At 43.5% G+C, this 21,179-nt stretch overlaps 1 protein-coding gene across 3 annotated transcripts in view; it reads left to right on the top strand.

Annotated features, from left to right (window-relative positions):
- Positions 1-21,179, top strand: part of magi3a (membrane associated guanylate kinase, WW and PDZ domain containing 3a) — a 183,422-nt gene that overhangs the window by 118,357 nt on the left and 43,886 nt on the right. For all 3 annotated transcript variants that reach the window (XM_078255739.1, XM_078255738.1, XM_078255740.1), the window contains exons 3-7: positions 1,057-1,176; positions 15,695-15,901; positions 18,861-19,023; positions 20,312-20,391; positions 21,090-21,147. In XM_078255739.1, coding sequence (XP_078111865.1) covers positions 1,057-1,176; positions 15,695-15,901; positions 18,861-19,023; positions 20,312-20,391; positions 21,090-21,147 — 628 coding nt within the window. The remainder of the gene's footprint in view (positions 1-1,056; positions 1,177-15,694; positions 15,902-18,860; positions 19,024-20,311; positions 20,392-21,089; positions 21,148-21,179) is intronic.

The raw sequence follows: 21,179 nt of genomic DNA, 5'->3' as shown, positions 1-21,179 counted from the left end.
TAAATATAATTTGCTGACTACAAATGAGAACAACATGCAACTTATTATGCAACCAATCTATATACAGTCCTATAATGCAAATGAGGAAATCGGGGAATTGTTTCAGACGATGTTTCCGGACTCTGACATGTGATTTTTTTTTTTTTTTTTTAAAGGAACACGCCGACTTGTTGGGACTTTGTCTTATTCACCGTATCCCCCAGAGTCTCCGTGCGTGTCGTAACTCTGTCTGACGCCCCGACCGCTAGCCTCGCTCAGCCCAGATCCTGGAGGTAACCGGCTCCAACTAGCCTACTGCTCCCAATAAGTGACAAAATAACGCCAACATGTTCCTATTTACATGTTGTGATTTGTATAGTCAAAGCATGTACAAATAACAAGGTCACATGAGACACAGCCATCTTCTAACCGTATATAAACTGGGAACTATATTCTCAGAAGGCGAAGTAGTGCTTCTTGGGCGGAGTGATTTGAGAAGCCCCGTGGTGAGGAGCAGAGAGTAACAACGGTGCTTTTCAGGTGTTGTGCTAATCACTCCACCCAAGTAGCAGAAGTAGCAGTGCTTCGCCTTCTGAGAATATAGTTCCCATATGTATACGGTTAGAAGATGGCTGTGTCTCATGTGACCTTGTTATTTGTACACGCTGTGACTATACAAATCACAACATGTAAATAGGAAAATGGTGGCATTATGTTGTCACTTATTGGGAGCAGTAGGCTAGTTGGAGCCGATTACCTCCAGGATCTGTGCTAAGCTAGGCTAGCTGGTGGGTGCGCCAGACAGAGTTACAACACACACGGAGATGAGAAGGGTATGTATGGACTTATCTAACTCTGGGGGATACGGTGAATAAGCTAAAGTCCCAATAAGTCGGTGTGTTCCTTTAATGTTACGATATAGGTCTTACATTTCATTCATAAGGGTCTTAAAAAGGTCTGAAAAAGTCTTACATTTGACTTGGTGAAACCTGCAGAAACCCTGCCCCCCAGTCAGTCAATGGCACGTTCCACTCGTTTGGATGTTCCCTCTGTCTTAAACTGTGTCATTGTTGGCAGGTACCACCCGACAGCCCAGAGAGGGGGAAGTCCCTGGAGTGGACTACAATTTCATCAGCGTGGTGGAGTTCCGTGACCTGGAAGAAAGCGGACTGCTGCTAGAGAGTGGCACCTATGATGGTACGTCTCAATGCAACACATACTACAATCCTTACACTACAGATGGGGTTGTACAGTATAGACAGTTTTATTTTAAAGTAGGAAAAAGAATGAGTTGAAAAACTCAAAGTTGGTATGAATTATTGTCTGATAATTTGTCAGATCTACCTGGATTAAGTCTTCCTGTATTGCACCTCGGGCTGGGTATTAAACCTTAATCCTTAGTCAAACATTGAGTATAGAAAGCTGTCACTACAGAAAGTTGGATTACATGCTCGGTTAGATCGAGTTCACTTTGAAGACTTAGCTTTTCAGGTGGTCGCAGTCTGCTTGTTTTGACCTGATCAGCTTTCACTAAAAACCTGAATGAACTGAGCAAAACAGACAAATGCACCACAGCTTACAAGATACTCACCAAACAAGCTAGGTTGTGAAAGCATCCTTACGTGTTTCATGCTTTTTGCGGTCAGCACAGTCGGGGCTTTGTGGCCAGCAGCGTTATTACGCAACTCCGGCCTGGGCGACTGCGCACCGAAGGTGTGTGGAACGTCTGAGCGCCGAGCCATGCACCTCCAAGATTGGGTCTCACAAACCACGTTGCAATGGTTGGATGAGAGAAGAAGTCCGTTCTTGAAGCAGCTCTGTCTTGGAGACGGTTTGCGGTGACCATTGCAAGCCCTCTACACCACGCTGACCGCAGGAAGTATGAATCCTGTTTCGGAAACAAGGTATAATAAAGCTAACTTGGGTAGGGCTGGGTGTCGTTCAAAATGTTAGACTTTGATACTGGTTCCTAAACCATTTTACAACATGACGGCACAAAATCTTTATTTATTTTTCCGCTCCTACGACGTGCGCAACAGACTTTTTCCTGCCTGCCTCTACGACGCTCAATGTTAGACAGCCAATCAGCAGCATTATTAGATCTTGGTAGAAGCATGCTGCATGTTTATTGGCTTACTGACGCTGATGAAATTTGCTCCTATGTATTGAAATTTGGTATTGAATGACGATCGCTCGGTGCCTAAAAAGTATGAATTCGGTACCCAGCCCTTAACTTGGGAAGACCATAAGAGAAAAACTACTGCCTAAAAGAATAAAAAGTAACCATAGAAACAGATTATTAAGTGCTCACTACTCTACACCCTGGGGATACAGCTACATGCTGCCCTGGTTATTAGTTCTCTTGTAAATTCGCTGAACTGTGCACCATTAGGTCATCACTGGAATTCAACACATTGCCCAAGTCATCAACAGCCTGTCAGCGTGTATCTGTGAAAGAGCTGGAGATAATATATCCCCAAGTGATTTTGCTGCTGAAAAAGAACTTCACCCTGGTCCTTTTACACATTGTGTTGGGATTGGCTACGTATGAGCTCTCTCTGGTCCGCCCTCTGTCCCATATCCAGCCCTGGGAGACTGGCCCTCCAACCCTGAACCTGTGAACCAGTCAACAGGATGAAGAATGGATCCACTCTGCCCTTCACTGCTTAACGTAACACAACCGCATGTGTATTGAAGGCACAGATTCAGAAGTCCTCAGAAAGTTAATCTTTAATGCCCAGATTTTTGACCTGTGAGTCTCCACATATAAAACTGTTGAATAGACAAACAGAGTTATCTACGGATAGACCGGCAGTTGAATGCAGGGAAAGAGAGGGAGAGATATTTACCTTCTAATGAATGATTTCCCCATGGTGAGTTAGTCATTGACTACAGATGTTACTAGTTACCAGTACAATGTAGATCGTAAAATTAGCCCTAAGGGCCCATTCCCACAGAATGGGCCCATTGCATTGCTTTGGAGAAGAAAAAAAACAACGTTTTATTTGTGCTAATGGAAGGATGTGAAAGGATGTGAGTCTTGGTTTTCACATGGGACAAGGGAGCAGCAAGTGCGACACGGCTTGTGGTGCAAATAATCTGAAAATAGTTGAACTTTTGTGGATTACAGTTTTAGCATTTAAGTAGTCTTGCTTTGCCAGACCTTCCTCCACAGCACTGCGAAGGAGGGTCTGGCGACACAGCATTCCGGGATGGGAGAAAAACGTGCTCTGGTTTATTGGCATTTCTTTAAACCAATCACAATCGTCATGGGCGGTGCTAGCCAGACCCTCCTCCGCAGCGCTGTGGAGGAAGGTCTGGCACTGCGAGACTACCTGTTTAATGAACTTTAAATAATTCCATTTTGTTCAGAGACACAGATTTAGGTATCACGGAATAGTATATTTAATTGTTATGCAATAAACACATATTGTAATGATACCATACACTGCCTCTTGGTGCAGTCAAACAGACTATCTTATATTGTATCCTTATTTTTCATTTGTTGCAATTTTTTTATTCCATGGTCTTTTTATTTTAGGTTCGTGCTGCAGGTATAGTTGTGATGTCTTCTGTTGTTTTGTTGTGTTTTATTGTTTCCATGCTACAAAAAGTATTTTTCTCTTGTGGGACAAAATCTGAACTGAACCGCATTCATCCCGCCCCTCCTCCTGTGACATTTAATTTCATTTATTATACAGGAAAGTTAAAAGTAACATTAAGTTACAATATAAACGGGCCTGTTTCCAGCAGGTTCCTGTTCTGCAGAAACATAGAACATTGAACATACAGTCAGGTCCATAAATATTGGGACATCGACACAATTGTAATCTTTTTGGCTCTATACACCACCACAATGGAGTTGAAATGAAACGAACAAGATGTGCTTTAACTGCAGACTTTCAGCTTTAATTTGAGGGTATTTACATCCAAATCAGGTGAACGGTGTAGGAATTACAACAGTTTGTATATGTGCCTCCCACTTTCTAAGGGACCAAAAGTAATGGGACAATTAGCTGCTCAGCTGTTCCATGGCCAGGTGTGTGTTATTCCCTCATTCCATTTACAAGGAGCAGATAAAAGGTCCAGAGTTCATTTCAAGTGTGCTATTTGCATTTGGAATCTGTTGCTGTCAATTCTCAATATGAGATCCAAAGAGCTGTCACTATCAGTGAAGCAAGCCATCATTAGGCTGAAAAATCTAAACAAACCCATCAGAGAGATAGCAAAAACATTAGGTGTGGCCAAATCAACTGTTTGGAACATTCTTAAAAAGAAAGAACGCACCGGTGAGCTCAGCAACACCAAAAGACCCGGAAGACCACGGAAAACAACTGTGGTGGATGACCGAAGAATACTTTCCTGGTGAAGAAAACACCCTTCACAACAGTTGGCCAGATCAAGAACACTCTCCAGGAGGTAGGTGTATGTGTGTCAAAGTCAACAATCAGAGAAGACTTCACCAGAGTGAATACAGAGGGTTCACTACAAGATGTAAACCATTGGTGAGCCTCAAAAACAGGAAGGCCAGATCAGAGTTTGCCAAACAACATCTAAAAAAGCCTTCACATTTCTGGAACAACATCCTATGGACAGATGAGACAAAGATCAACTTGTACCAGAGTGATGGGAAGAGAAGAGTATGGAGAAGGAAAGAAACTGCTCATGATCCAAAGCATACCACCTCATCAGTGAAGTATGGTGGTGGTAGTGTCATGACGTAGGCATGTATGGCTGCCAATGGAACTGGTTCTCTTGTATTTATTGATGATGTGACTGCTGACAAAAGCAGCAGGATGAATTCTGAAGTGTTTTGGGCATTATTATCTGCTCATATTCAGCCAAATGCTTCAGAACTCATTGGACGGCGCTTCACAGTGCAGATGGACAATGACCCGAAGCATACTGCGAAAGCAACCAAAGAGTTTTTTAAGGGAAAGAAGTGGAATGTTATGCAATGGCCAAGTCAATCACCTGACCTGAATCCGATTTGAGCATGCATTTCACTTGCTGAAGACAAAACTGAAGGGAAAATGCCCCAAGAACAAGCAGGAACTGAAGACAGTTGCAGTAGAGGCCTGGCAGAGCATCACCAGGGATGAAACCCAGCGTCTGGTGATGTCTATGCGTTCCAGACTTCAGGCTGTAATTGAATGCAAAGGATTAGAAGTATAAAATATACTAATAGAAGTATTAAAAAGTGAAAGTTTGATTTATGATTGTTAATCTGTCCCATTACTTTTGGTCCCTTAAAAAGTGGGAGGCATATATACAAACTGTTGTAATTCCTACACCGTTCACCTGATTTGGATGTAAATACCCTCAAATTAAAGCTGAAAGTCTGCAGTTAAAGCACATCTTGTTCGTTTCATTTCAACTCCATTGTGGTGGTGTATAGAGCCAAAAAGATTAGAATTGTGTCGATGTCCCAATATTTATGGACCTGACTGTAGTTACGGCACATGAGGACAGAAACATTTGTACAGGACATTAGCATGGGCTAGACAGACATAGACAACTAAAAACAACAATACAGACTTGGACAATACATGAACAATCAATGCCTTCACATGCCCTCTTCAGTGCACGTTACGTTTCTCCGTCTGAAGTCTAAATGTATATGTGGCCAATTGAATGGAAACATCAACCCAGGCAGCGGCATTGGCCGCTGTGACTAATCCTCCAGACCAGTGAACAACAGGGGCTGGATGTATCCATGGTTAATCGGTAACCAAGAGTGACACTCACTCCCCCACTGCTCTGCTGGAGCCAATATCTGAGACAGTGCTGCATCTCAAAGTCAACAACAGTGGATATACAGGAAAGATCTCAGCTGAAGAGGCAGCATTATTAGCATTATTTGAATGTAAGCCTATAAATATTTGATTTGATTTTTGATTCTCCATTCCCATGTAATTTCATTAAGAATTTTTTTAATTGGACTGGGTTCCAAGACTTTATTCAATTCTTCATGTTTAGTTAAAAAGTTCCTTTATTGTAAGTATCAAAAGAAGGCTGTGTTAGGAAGTGCGAACTCTTCTTTTAACTGTTCAAACCATTTAAAGGACAATTCCGGCGCAAAATGAACCTAGGGGTTAATAACACATGTGTACTGAGTCGACCGTTCTCTGGGGTATGTTTTCATGCTAATTGGTGCTATTTTGAGCCTTGTTAGTGGTATAGAAGTAGCGATTTCTTTTTACTTTACCCGTGCACCGACGACTAGCGTTATTAGCTAATTAGCGGTTTGTGCTAAAACTGGTCACATTCGATTAGCATGAAAACAAATCCCAGAGAACGGTCGACTCGGTACACATGTGTTAATAACCCCTAACCTTCACTTTTTGAAAGTCTCGGACTACATTTACATTGCTACGTTATGGTTTTTAAGCAGAGTTTTGAGCCCAAAGTGTTTTTACCTCCAGTAGAAGAACTATTCTCTGTTTAAACTAACACACCCAAACTGCATATCTCATCAACATTCTCATATACTGGGCATGCGCGTGCTGGGTTAGACAGGAGGCATCATGTATGCTCCGCCCGTTGCTGGTTGTTGCCACGAGACGTCATGACCCAATCAGGCGGCGAAACATTGGCGTCAGTGTTGGTGTTGCCAAAGGTCTCCGTTTGGGGCCGTTGAGACTGCAACACAACCCTGCAGATTCCAAACCAAAATGGGGTCAGAAGTGTTTTCAAATGTCTCCGGTTTAGGGGGACGGAAACGCCAGAGCAGTGTGAATGTGATTTGTAAACGTAGCAAAAGATATTAGTTTTTATACCAAAACGTAGCAATGTAAATGTAGCCTCGGTCTCTTCTCGGAATCGCCCGTTTTTAATGTTTACCTTGTGTCAGTCTCTGATAAAGTCTCTGGATTTTGTTTAAAGACCGGTCAAGACCCCAACTCACTAAATTCCCTGTGCATGGTCTGATGTGTTAACATCATTAATGTGATTGGATGTAAAACTTCCTGTTTCAAATGCAACCAATAACTTAACTCGTTTCTATTTTGAAATGTGTGACTGTTGTGTGACTCCCCTGTTAACTCCCCCCCTTAACATGCACTTCCAACTAAGTGAATGCGGGAGACAGGAGAAGAAGCTCTGGCTTGCTGGTAGATGTCAGCCAAATCCTGAATGAAGAAGAATCTTAATTTGTTTTCTGTGGGTTTTTTTTTTTTATGGGAATGTGGATCTTTCAGATCAATTTGAGGAGTGCCTATGGTTAGCATTTTCCACATTTTATCGTGGCATGCAGTGTGGGACTCGCACTGGTCTGGTCTTGGTCTTGACTCGGTGTCGATACACTTTGGTCTCGGTGATGACTTGGTCGGATGGACTACAACACTGTTGGAGGGTTAAAGCAGTACTATGTGTGAGTGAAAGTGGCCTACTGCATGGATGTAGTGGAAATATAAAATTCTACAGAATTACACACCATGAATGAATCACAAAAGGCTGAGACAAAGAAATTATGGACAACGCTATGGTACATTAATTCAAGCTGACAGAGTCTGTAGTTGTTGGCCTGCCAGGAGCCAATTTGACAGGCGATGAAAAGGGAATCCACTGTATGTTTGTGCAATACAAAATGTATTCACCTTGACAATCATGGACTTTACTGGAAAAGGAATGACCATTTGCCATCCCCTTGCTATGCTGCACCACATTGCCCACAACAACAACAACAACAACAACAACATTTTATAATTTAAGTCATTTTTGGTATAACATGCTTTGTGAAGTTCAGAGGCAAAGCTGCATAGCTGTGGATTAGATAGAAACAGGGCAGGGGGCCAGAACTCACAGAGGAGGAAGGGGCCAAAGGTGCTGCACTAGCAACAGCTGCCCACTCCGTGGAACTGGCAAATAGGAGGCTTGTCCGCTCTTCGGACTGCACAGCTGATGTCATACGAGTCGGATTAGTGTTGTTATTGTGCAAAAAAAAGCTGAGACAAAAAGTGGAAGAACAATTTATGGAAGGATAAAGAGAGAGAGAGAAGTAAAGTTAGGGAGGATGTTTAATTTATACTCGGTGTCACGGCACAGACTGAGGAGATGAACATAAATGAGGAAGGATGTTTATGTATGAGAGGTAGGCCATCAAACAGGGGGATTGTGAAGCTGTTCAACACACACACACACACACACACACACACACACACACACACACACACACAAGCATTGGGAGTAGAGGAATGTGGGGTTGACAAGGTTGACAAAGTTGGCTAGTGAAGTGTGGGCATCCATGCCAAGCAGGGCCCGAGCACTGTGCCAAGGCTGGAGCACAAGATGGGCTTCACCTGCCTGGGGCTCTGGCAGTCAGTGGTGAGGCCTGGGCAGCCAGGGCACTGCCCGAGAGAGGCGAAGCCCATCCTCAATGATTAATGGCGGTATGTGACTGTGCCTGGCAGGTTCAAAGAGAGAGGGGGGGCGTAAACTCTGAGTCGGGGTGAGGTGGGTTGGAGCTTTGGGAGGGAGCTTGTGAAGTATAAACCCTTGAGAGGTTTTCCCAAAGTTCCACACAACATAAGGGGGTGTCTCCAATTTCCATTTGTGTTTTGAAAACACCAAACCATTTCTCATTGCTAAATGACCATGACTGCATGAGGCTTTGCTTTCTATAGCATAGCATTTCCATCACAGCTTATAGTGAAAGTTTTCTCTAAAGGGTATAGTGAGATTTAGATGCACTGCAGCAGATGTAATTCTGGTCACAGTTGTACACGCATTTAATTTGAGTTGGAGATGAGATATGCTGGCAGCTGCTGACAGAAACAGATGACGTGACACACACACACACACACACACACACACACACACACACACACACACACACACACACACACACACATTCTTTCTCACCCATAAACACACATATTTTTCTTTTTAAATACTCCCTTGAAACTACTTCTTACTGGCAGCAAACACAACCATGCATGTGTAACGAGCAAATGGCTTTGAAATTCACTGACAGTGCCAAGCAAGTGTTGGCCCAGGCTGGTAAAATGAAAATTTGCTTTACACTGTCCACCCACCACTCTCAGATAGCAAAAAGAGCTTTAATGTAATCACACTATGGCCAAATCAGTAGCCCTCTAGGCACACTGTTTCTGCTGCTGTTACCTTTAACACGACTGGTACTTTCCATTTTGCCACGGCGTGACTAAAGCGAAAGCAAGATTGAAATTACGTAAACTGCTGATAGCCAGAAATGTTGAATTTTACAGTATAATGAGCTGGTATTTTTTCCTGTGTTTAAGACGAACCTTTGCCTCTGATAGGTTAAACATAGCCACCAAAATGCTCATGTAGCTGTAGTGTTTGTGAGTGACCTACAGTACAGCATATTGTAGAATCCCGAGATCACAAATGTGATCAGTCAGTAGGGAAGAGCTTGTGGGAAGAATGATTCTTTCCTAGACATTACAGTAATTGTTTTTGCTCTATTTCTTGCTCATTGTTGCATTTCTTACCAAATAAATGTAGCATGTTAACTTATTGATTCAGTACCCGTAGCAATTGTGGCTATTTTTGTCACACACACACACACACACACACACACACACACACACACACACACACTCATTTTGGAGCTGTTACCATGGTGGCTCCCACAATCTTTTCATTCTTCTCATTTTTCCAAAGATGAACAGCCCATTAATCTAAGAAGGTAATTAATGTGGAAGATTTGAGGTGGTCACTCTGACATAATCTGGGTTGCCAAAGGGTGACCAGACAGGTCTTTGTCCTGATAATGAGACATTGGACATGTGTTAATGAGGCAGAATTATACATCAGGAGCACGGACAGGTAAGATCAGTGTTTTCTCTCTCTGGCATCAATCGTGAGGGGAAAGCACAACAGCAGCCTCCACGTCACTAGATGAGCTATTACGATGGCAGCTTTAACTGCACTGAATTGAGATAATGATCTGGGGCAACTACTTTCTCTCTAGCTTTTTCAATGAAGACAACAGCAGCAATGTAAGTGCTAATTTACAAGTCAGTTTTGAGACTGACAGTTTCTGACATGCTCAATACTTAAACTAATCTATCGACTCAAGCGGGACGCCTGTGTGTATATCTGTGTGTATGTGCGTCTGTCTTTGGAATATCTCATGAACCGTTCATCCAATCTACTTCACACTTGGCTTCCTGGGTACCAAATGAATTTGGGGTTTGGATATTGGAACAATTTGGACAGCATTGAGTAATAAAAATAAAACTAAACAGTCGAACAATAAACTGCTGGTGCAGCACGCAGCAGGCTCTTGACACACTCTGGACAGCAGCAGGGGGGTGGGAGGTTTACCGGCTTGGGCTGCGGTTCACTTTTTGCAGCTTCTAACCTAACATGATTGCTGGATATACCAAGCCAAATTGTATTCACGTTCCGGGAGCACGGGCGGATAGCTGACAGGAACGTCGCAACTGTTGTGTTGAATAATGTTGGGGGAAAAAGGCGCTACGTAACGCTGGCTTTTCCGTGTCTATTATTTTGCTAAGAGGAAACTCAATAAAAAGCCATTTGCCAACACTAAATATCAAACAAAACAAAATGGGTCTGGTTCATTAATTCTACTGCTAACTTAATAACACTAATAACATTACCAAAATACCCCAGCGAATCAAATCAATACGTCAACGTTAACCGTCAAGCCACAAGTGTTAAATTCGTCAACGATAATACGAGACGAAACAACACCGCCGTCATTATAAACGCTGACTGTGGTGATATCGACATGCAATATCGTTGACGAAAACACTTAACTTTTTTCTCTAAGGCTAAGGCTAGGCTAATCTCTGATTACGCCACATTTTCATTGTGATATTTTATGATTAAATTCTGAATCTGCAATGTTCAGGTAAATATATTACGACAGTGTCTTCCTCTGATGTAGCTGTAGCCTTCACTGTAAGTCAGTAGTAGGCTGTACAGTGGAGTTGCATATTAAGTGGTTCGGGGTCCTTCTATAAGTAATTTTGGGGTACAATTTGGTTACCACACTACCACAGGCCAAGCAATCGGCCCCTTCCAAACAGGCACATTTTCAACGGGCACTGTACTAGTACTATGAAATAAGGCGTTTCTGTTTCTCTCCAGTAGGCTAATCAGGCAAGTCAACTAACAACTTTCATTTCTTTAAAACATCTCTTTTTACCTATCTTCAAACTACCTGCTCTTGCTTCTGATTATCTCCACCAAGAACGTTATGTTTTTGTTTGTCCGTTTGGTGGTTTGTTTATTTGTCTGTCAGCAGGATTACAGAAAAACTACTGACCCCATTTTTCATGTAACTTGGTGTAAGGGTGTAGCGTGGGCCAAGGAAGAACCCATTGAATTTCGGGTCGGATCTGAATCACAGGGCGGATGGACTCACAAATAATGTTTCACTTTGGCAAAATTTATGCTGAATTCATGTGGTGTAGGAATAATCGGAAGATGAGTTCTAGGAAAATTCTCAACTGGTCTCACCCTGTGACCCACATTTTCCCATGGTCATTAAAGGTGCTCTAAGCGATGTTGGGTGACGTTACTTCTTGTTGACGTTCGAAGTATCGTCAAACAAAACGAGGCTAGCTCGCCCCCCCACTCCTCCTCATCCCGTCCCCTCCCCCTCCCTTCTGCGCACTAACCCCCCACCCCCAAATCCTTCTTGTTGGTTATTGGATGGAACACTGTTTGTTATGTTTGGTGGTGCAGGATAATCGGAAGATGAGTTACCGACAATTCACTCTGCATTAAAGGTGCCGTAGGTAGGATTGCGAAGATTACGCAGTTAGATACCCCCCCCGATTGGTGCATCTGAACAGGGAGTGGTGGATTTTTGCAAATTGCACTACAGGCTGTAGGTGGTGCCAGAGGATTTCTTTTTTTTAAATGACCTGCTTCATGTAGTTCTACTGGAACATAGGGTCAGTTTCAGCAAATCTGACAGAAAGTTAGTTTTATAAGGCTTACGTACTGCACCTTTAACATTGTGAGATAGAGCATACTTTGGCAGAGGTCTGCCCTCTCCAAGTGCCCTTCTTGTTATACCTGAGATATGTAAATAATGTATCTCTAACATGTAGGTGCATGTAAATAGCTTTGTATGGGCATGTGTACATTTGTGTATTTACTGTATGTATTTTTACATTTTTAGGGGAATCAGTGGGTGTGGGAGTGCATTTTGTTGGAATAACTAAACTAAACTAAATGGGGGAGCCGCATGCGATTCAAACTGCTTGTTTAATAAAACTTAGCCAAAAGACCCGACTCCTCAGAGACATTTCACTTAATTCTAGCCCAGCCTCCTTCTTTGGAGTAATTTTTTACTCAAATTTTTTTAGGCTGTATAGTTTTACAGCCACGCTTGGTTGAGTTATACATTCTCCTCAATGACTGTGGCTCATTATTACAGTATAATTACAACACGATCCATCTCACTGCAGTTCCTCATTGTGGCCGCTGTCTCCCGGCTCCTTGTTAATGGGTATTTACAGAGGCTACGTCTGCCTTTGTGTGAGCTTCAGAGTGCACTGAGCAAATTACTACATCTAATTTAACTCCCTTGTTTTGCATTCTGACAGTAAGCATCCCATTAATTACAAACCTAGTAAAGGATTTAATGGTTTTCGATAAGGTACCAATATTAATACTTCATACATTAAAAAACGGATTAGTGTAATCAATTTAAATGTATTGTGATGCTCGGATGATTTGCGCTTTTTAGTCTGTGGATTGATTGTTTTATTTAGCATGTTATATTTATAGCTGGTAAAGAAACGGTCAGCTGTAAAGTCTCGACAAGTTGTGATGGTTTTTGCTGTGATTGTGACTCGGTTACATGTGAGGCACATCAATCCATATCCTATTTTGTCTTACTATTTGTCTTACTTTCAATATGGAAAACAATAGCTTAATAGGCATTAGGGCTGCACAATTAATCGCAATTTTATCGAAAATCGCAATATTGACTAGTGCAATATCCAAATCACAGGCGGGGCGCAATATTTGTCAAAGGCAAAACCTGTGTCCAACCATTCTGAATGAAGTACTGTGGTGCTGCAGAAACGTCCCGGCTTACAAATTGTATCCTACACACTAAAGAAAAAAATCTTTGTGGCATTGAACATTGTTAATTTAAAACAGCTTATTATGTAGGTGCACTTGTTGCCCCGTGTGCGCTGATGCGCTCATCTGTTGACATTTCTGAATGCCTTCTTACAGTTGCTTAATAAAAGCTTTCCACACAAACAAACGTATGTGTCATTAGTATGAGAAAAAAAGGAGATTTTAACTGTGTCGGGCTCGGGCCAGACTCGGACATAAATATCTTAATGCCTGTCGGACGTGGGCCGTGCTCGGACAGAAAAATGGGTTTAGCACTCACACCAATTATCCCAATTGTCGAAGCACAATCTCCCCTTTCAACTCAGTAGTGTAATAGGCTTTTGAAAAATATTTGTTTAAATGAGAGAATGAAACTCTAAAATAAAACAAAAAACAATTGCGCCTCATTTTGCTTAATGTGGAAACTTAATTCCATTGTCACAAAATGTATGCTAGCACGAAAGTGCCATCTCTCTCTCTCTCTCTCTCTCTCTCTCTCTCTCTCTCTCTCTCTCTCTCTCTCTCTCCCCCCCCCCCCCCCCTCACTGCCTCCAGTCCTTCCTCCTTTGTTCCATTCTCATTTCTCTCACTTCCTCCGAGTGGACTCCTTTGTCACAGTAGCTCCCCGATTGCTCCCCGATGCAGCGTTTAACTGTTACAATACAATGTTCAGCCTCTCAGACACAGCTCAGTCTTAACCACACAACAATCCGACACAAACACTGGAGGGCTGTGGCTTCCAAGAGACAGAAAACAACCAGTGAATCAATATTTGTACCATACCTTCCCAACTATTTTCTCACCTCTTGTGCTTTGAAGTTGTTCATCCTTTTCTCTAATTTTTGCTTCTCTTGCTGAAAGAGAGAGAATAGTGGTGAGTGGTAAAGTGGGTCACCCCCTCTCATATATAGTAGCTGAGGAAAGACGAAGACTCGCTCGCTCTGTGGTGTAAGGCTGTTTACCGCCGTAGGCACCAACATGACAGCAAATGCAAGCTGATGGACTTAAAGGGGCAATCGAGTGCTTGAGATGCTACCTTGGCATAAATGCTGTAGTCACAGTTCCCCGGGGAATGAAGCAGTAAATATGACAAAACACCAGTCCAGGCTTTTTGGGGTTTTGGTCTGTAGTTTTGAAAAGAAAAAAAGTTTTAAAAAGTGCATAAACACAAAGATAGAGTTGGACATTGACAAATAAAATAAAACAAACATTTTCCGTCTCACAGTTGGCTTTTTCCCAGGTGGGAAGCCTGCAGCGGGGGGGGACACAAACATGTCTCTGTTGTTAAATTACAGTCTCCTGCTAGATGGTAGGTGTGCCTAATCAGCAGGTTTGGATCTGGAAAGGCAACATGACCCTCTCCGTGTGTTGGAAGAGACATATGGTACTATTGTTAAAACGATCCCTGGCCAACGGTGTGGATCAGTTGTGGCAGCGAAAACGGTATCCATTGGGAATTTGCGTCGAAAAAATTCGAGGGACGCCTTTATCCAGGAAACTGTTCCAAAACCTGAGTTACGGCAGGAAAAGCTTGGCCTCATTTTGTTCCATCCAATACAGCTCTGCCAGATATGATTTGTAGCACACAATCAGACTCTGTTGAGTCTTTTAAAGACATTTTAACAACTGCTACACTTGAAGTGAGAGATGGTCCCATCTTGATCTGGTATCAAGGAAGTGGTTTTGCAGCTGCACTGGTGCTTAGTTGTCTGTTCCCATTCTGTGGTGCACTGCTAATCCAAGTCAACATGTGCAGTTCTTTCCTACAATATTTGTGATGACTACGCATGCTGGTATTCCTATACTCATGAGGACCAAATGTTATCACACGGGTAGAAGAATCCTTCACCCAAAGCAGAGTATACAGCGAGACCATATTCTGTGATAAATCACAAATTAAGTCTCAGCTACTGTACATGTAGTTAGCGGTGGATTGCAATGGAGTGTAGCAGCACGTTCTAACTGTCAGGAATCGCAGATAAAAGATAGCATGCCTGCCTAGAGCAGATGACCATATAAAGAAATCCGGCTCGGTATGACATCATACGGATCACAGGGATTTCTTTTAAACACGTTTATCTTATTATTTATGTACATGAACATCTGACAAAAAATACAGAAAAGCATAATAGGTCTCCTTTAAAGCTGTAGTGCGTAACTTTTTAAATCTTAATGAACGTCTTTTACATTCAAGCCATTGCCAAATGAGTTAATACAAAGCTAAATATCAGCTCCACAAAACTCTCTCTGTATTTCACAGTATGGTTGTGTTTAGAGAATAGTGTTGTCCGGCGACAATCCTGCGCAGTAAAGATAATTACCTCTTCTGAAGAGTCCATCATGTTTTTTTAATCCTCCGTGTCCTCCTTGGTTACAAGCAACTGCATGGCGGAGGGGTGGGGGCGGTGCGCGATCACGGAAGGCTTGTATCATGTGGATGCAAAGACCGTGTTGTTGTCATCACTTAGAATTCCTCATGGGGGAGACAGAAACTATGCACTGTAGCTTTAAGGACAGGTATGTAGTAATGGAAGGAACAAGTTCGGGTTATGTAATGACTGTAGTCAAAGAAGTCCTCTAGATGTTAAATAAATTTGTTGTCTCCCTCTCTTCATTCCAGGAAACTACTATGGGACCCCTAAGCCCCCTGCAGAGCCCAGCCCCGTGCAACCCGACTTGGTGGACCAGGTTCTGTTTGATGAAGAGTTTGACACGGAGGTCCAGCGAAAACGCACAACCTCTGTCAGTAAGATGGACAGAAAGGACAGCGCCGCACCAGAGGAGGAAGACGAAGAAGAGAGGCCTCCTATGGTCAACGGCCTGGCTGGTGAGAGAGACACACCATTTGTCTTGTTCGTTTGACTGCCTCTGCAATTCTTACAGCTTAGTTGTAATGCGACGGTGCTTCCTACCGCTTAATTTCCGAAATAGTTTTTTGTTTGCTTGAATAATTTCAGCAATCCATTATATTTTTCCCAGAATGCAAAGCAGCGGGATCTTTTCTTCTCCCTCCACCTCATTATTCTTTTCGCCAAACAAACACTGTCAGGATTAGCTGTTCTGCATGCAAGGTTAGCACTAAATCACAGCACTGCCAAGTCAAGAGGTAATCAAAGTCTGGCAGAGATCAACAGAAGCCATCTCTCGGTCAGAGGGATTGACTTTGTCCTTGTTCAAATTCTCCCACAAGGATGTCCTCACATGGCTCATGGCATAAACAAAATCAGATCATGTTTCAGCTAATGGGAAACAGATCTCATTGTGAAAGTACCTAAGAAACATCTGACTGCTGTGTTATTATAAAACACTGCAAAAATAAAATGGTAATTCTCAGAATGATGTGCCAACATGTAACATAATAACCATCCGTATGGTTAGTTTTCTCTCTCATAATATCATCCACCCATCTAAAACCAGGCAGCTAAACAAAGTAGCAGCTTCTGGGCCTTGGCTGCTCCAGCTGGAGCAGGCTCCCTCATCTGTCCTGTCCTCTGTTATCGCTTCAATGACGAGCCTCTGACCAGTCTCACACACACACACACACACACACACACACACACACACACACACACACACACACACACACACACACCCTGGCCTGGTGCTGTGTGGCACTGCCACCCCAGATTGTTAGCCAAGTGAGCCACTGCTCACACAGTGCAGCAAATAAACGGCTAATTAACAATGCATATTGAATGAACATTGCCAATGTTGTTATTTGGTGTATATGTGATTCTTAAGAACAATTAGCCAAATATAATGTCAAGATATTTGCAGCAAAATTGACCACTGTTTAATATTCAACATTCATGCCAGGGCTGCTCGATTATGGAAAAAAAAATCATGAACACAATCATTTTGGTCAATATTGAAATCACTAAATCATTATTTAACACGATTTCTCATTGACTTTAGGAAAGGTGTCGCATTTGTTGAACTTAAAAAAACGGTGAAACATTAAACACATCAACAGTGAAAACACCTTGAAGTATGACATTTTCCTTAATACTTCTCCCGTTTGAACTTTTTTTTTATTTTCATTCAGAACACAAGACCAAATAAGAGTTTTAGTTGCAAAACGTAATCCACAAAATAATTGTTTTTCTCGATTAAATAGGTTTTTGTTAGCCTGGGAAAACCCTGACGAATTTCCGGGAAATTTGAGATTTTCTCTGCAAGTCAGTCTGGCCAAGAGCCCATTCAAGCCCATTTCCTAATTTTTCCAAATCGAGGCACCAATCACAACCGTTGAGGCGGGCTTTACATGATGACGATAGCGCAGCGACGGCGAGCAGCTTTTTGTTTAGGCTACATTCAACATGGCGGCCACCGAAGCGCAGCAACCCGTTGATGCCGCCGTCGCTGCTACGTCACCCGGATCGTTGGTCTGATTGGTTGAAGGACTATCCAATGTGCCCAGAGGCATTTGAGCGGCGTCCGTTGGTGACGCCCCTTTGGAAATGAGCCACTCAGTTACAACTGAGAAGGGTCTGGTGTCAACCAGGCTAGGTTTTTGTGGTCATTAGGAGCCGAAAACGAAATTGCGATCCAAATTCCATTCATTGCACAGCCCTAATTCATGCAGGGAGAAAGTCAAGTAAATGTCTCAACTGAAAATAAGAATGTCCTTGCCATTACCATGTCATTTCTATCACTTACACATACAGTATACGTACTAAATGCATCAAGTTCAAGTATTTGCAAAAGGAAACGCCTGCATGACCTCCACACTTATCTGGAACATAAAGGTTCATTCAAATCACAAAAAAAACTGCTTGTATATATTGTGCGAACCATATCTACCATCAACACTGTGAGACGTGGATTTAATTGTTTAAGTGATGAGGATGTACAATAGAGGGGGGAGGGGGGGGTAGAGGAAGACATATTACCATGCCTTGAAGGTAGTTTAATACGGCAATTTTTCTTTTGTGTCCTTTTAGCGTTCTCATGAGTTGTAGAGGCTTGCATGCCCACATCTGCTACAGCCCACTTTATATATATCTCTGCAAGGGCTGAAAGCTGCTATAGCCTCGAGCAAGTGTCTGTATGTAGTCAATTATTCTGACTTTATAAGGGCAGAAACCCCTCCATGGTTTTATGAAGGGGGTTAAAAAAAAAAAGTCCCCAATTTCAACACAAAAAGCTCTTGGCTTCTTCTAGTCAACAGCTGTCACTTCCCATCCCCGCCATTCAATCACCCCATCCAAACAGACTGAGTCAAGGCCATGGTGAAGCTAGGTCATACACAGCCAGATGAAAACCTGCAGATTAGAACCTCACACAGACAGCCACACATACACACACACACACCCATCAAGATTAGGCAAGTACACACACACGCTATGCAGCAGCCTGTGTGATGCGTCTAGAGTTATGAAGTGGCGCTCGCGGCTGGGTTGAAGCATTGGTCAGCTCTTGCCCTTGCCTGGGAGGCAGTTCCCAGTACATCGCTGCTGACATGCAAATCCTACGGCAATTGCAGCGCTTCCGTCCTCTCTCTCTCTCTCTCTGTGTACTCTCGCTGTGTCTCCCAATCTCTCTCTCTCTCTACCCCTTTTCCTCTCTTGTGGATGTAACCGTCCACCCAGTGTACAGAGGAAGATCAACTCGAGCGACAGCAGCAGCGGCAGCCGGAGAGATGCAAGGAGCCCAGAGGAGCTCCAATGGCGCCACATTCTCACCTCCTGTCTCTTTCTCCTTCTACCATCTCCCATACCCTTACTCCCAACCCATCCCTCTTTCTGTCTCCATGCCCGTGTCCCTTTTGCCATGCCCGGCCACAGAGCACAAGGACAAGGCGGAGTGGCGGAAGACGGTGCCCAGCTACAACCAGTCAGCCGGCGCCATGGACTTGCGTGTGTGGAACACGCAGGATGAGAGTCAAGAGTCCTTGCCTAAAAACTGGGAGATGGCCTACACAGAGACCGGCATGGTATATTTCATAGAGTAAGTAGCCTTTCGTTTTGGTCCTATAGAGCTCAACAGTGTGGTTCCAGAAGTAAAAATCCCATTCAGTTTCTCCGTAAGGATTTTTGATTTATCGACTGACCATGAGCCACGAGGTTGGGAAACAAAAGTCATTGCTCCTGTAGATGCGAGATGTGAGAAATACTACACTACTGCCAATCCTAACGTAACCAAAACGACGTCTCTGATTGGTGGAACCCGCTAGAGTTCTGCTACCATTGAAGTCTATGATACTTATTTCTGTACACAGTCTTGTATCTTCGCCTTTTTGTTTTGCTGCCATTTTCAAAATGTTATTTTGCATGGCTTGGTTCCAAGCTTAAAACTCTTTATATAAGCGTTTAACAAAGCGTTTATGGCGATATTGAAACAGGGAAAAACCCTTCTGGAATCAGATAATGGGCGGTCATTGTTGAGCTCTATTACTCTCCTATTACATCAGCCTTGTGCTATAATCCCATCCCCCAGTACACTCCACATTTGTCTCTTTTACCGCCATGGTAAGCCAAATGTGTTGACAGATCTGGCAGTGAGTCCTTTCTACTCCCCAGCCAGCACACCCTTCTCCTCTGCACTGTATCAAACCAGGTGTTGGACATGGAAGCTATCTGTAGCCTCAGCAATGGCAGTTGTGTTGTTCTCGATTGAGTTTGTCTTTTCCTCCCGTGTTTGATGCCGGGGGGTTTGTTGGCTGGTGCTAAAAGAAGCAGACCCCGCTTTGTTTACCTGGCCTGTTAGCGTGGCAAGCAGTCAATGCTGAGCCGCCGCTGTCAGAGCCAGGTGCTGCTGCCGCTCGCTGCTAAATCAATAGCTCATTCTGCCAGCCAGAGAAAACAACAGGCTAAATGAAGCCCGCCATCCCTGACCTGCTCTCTCAGTTCTGCTCTGTATGATCTCTGCTGCTGCTCACTCTTTTTGTTTCAGTGCTCTTATGCATTCCTCCTTTTCTGCCTTCTTTACTCTATCCCATTCTCTCCCTGACTCTCTCTTCCTTTTACCTCAAAGGCTCGACTGAGCTTTGTTGATGTTTTAAAGGCGTCTTTAATAAGCCATCTGATCCCAAAGGATTACAAGTTAGCCACACTTTCTGTTTTTTTTTTTGAGGAGCTTTTAGCTCTGTTTGTTTGTTCTAGCTGGCAGAATAGCTCCTGGGTGAAGTGGCTCCTGTGAGTTGCCTGTGCTAATTGCTTGTCGCAGCAGCTTAAATGTTTGTAAAATGTTTGTTTTTTTACTGTGTCTAAAGCCATGTATCCTCTTTGTACTTCAGTCACAACAGCAAGACCACTACTTGGCTGGACCCACGCCTTGCCAAGAAGGCAAAGCCTCCCGAGAAATGCGAGGAAGGAGGTGAGACAATCTCTGCAGATAGTTGGTATGGTAGTAACATTTGCATGGGCACTTATACCCCTTTAGTCCCACTCATATACTCTCCTCCCTACCCACACACACACACACACACACACACACTTACAGTTCATCCCAACTCCCTGCTGCATAGAGCAGCGTGTGCATGAGCTGCATCCCTGCCTAACAGGCGGCGATTGAACAGCCGAGCAGGCCTGGTTGCTGTCTTGCTGGTGGCACAGCACAAACCTCCAGTCTGCAGCCTGCCCCTCGACAACTAATGGCTTCTGGGACACATGCAGGGAGCTCATCAGTGCAGCATCTCTCAAAAGGCAATTTCCTATGGCCCCTCTTGTGTTAAGATCTCCTCTGCGCCGCGTGTGTTTTTCACACAGCAGCAGGGACTCAAGATGTTGCACACATACACACTGCTGGAAAGAAAAGGCATTTTCCACAGAGGCTGCTTAACAACTCAGCATTTTCTCCTTCTTCCCCTGCCTCCTCCACAGTGTGTATTAAGCCATAAACACATAGTGACAAATGAAAGCAGTCTTCCTGTTCTCTAGGTGTAGGAAAGCATGCTGTGAAGCTGCCAGTCATAGCACCACCCCGCACTGCGTGTGTCCAATTGTCCGTGTGGTGCCTCAGCAGTTATCTAAAGTAATTTACTCCTGCCTTCTCCCTGTCTGTTCTCCCATCAGAGCTGCCCTACGGCTGGGAGAAGATTGTGGACCCCCAGTACGGCACCTACTACGTAGAGTGAGTAAACTTCTCCCTGTGCATGAACAGAC

Source organism: Sander vitreus, chromosome 7 (genome assembly GCF_031162955.1).
Source record: "Sander vitreus isolate 19-12246 chromosome 7, sanVit1, whole genome shotgun sequence".
In the NCBI taxonomy this organism is placed as follows: domain Eukaryota; kingdom Metazoa; phylum Chordata; class Actinopteri; order Perciformes; family Percidae; genus Sander; species Sander vitreus.
The sequence above is the reverse complement of the archived record's forward strand: the minus strand, read 5'-3'. Positions and strand labels throughout refer to the sequence as shown.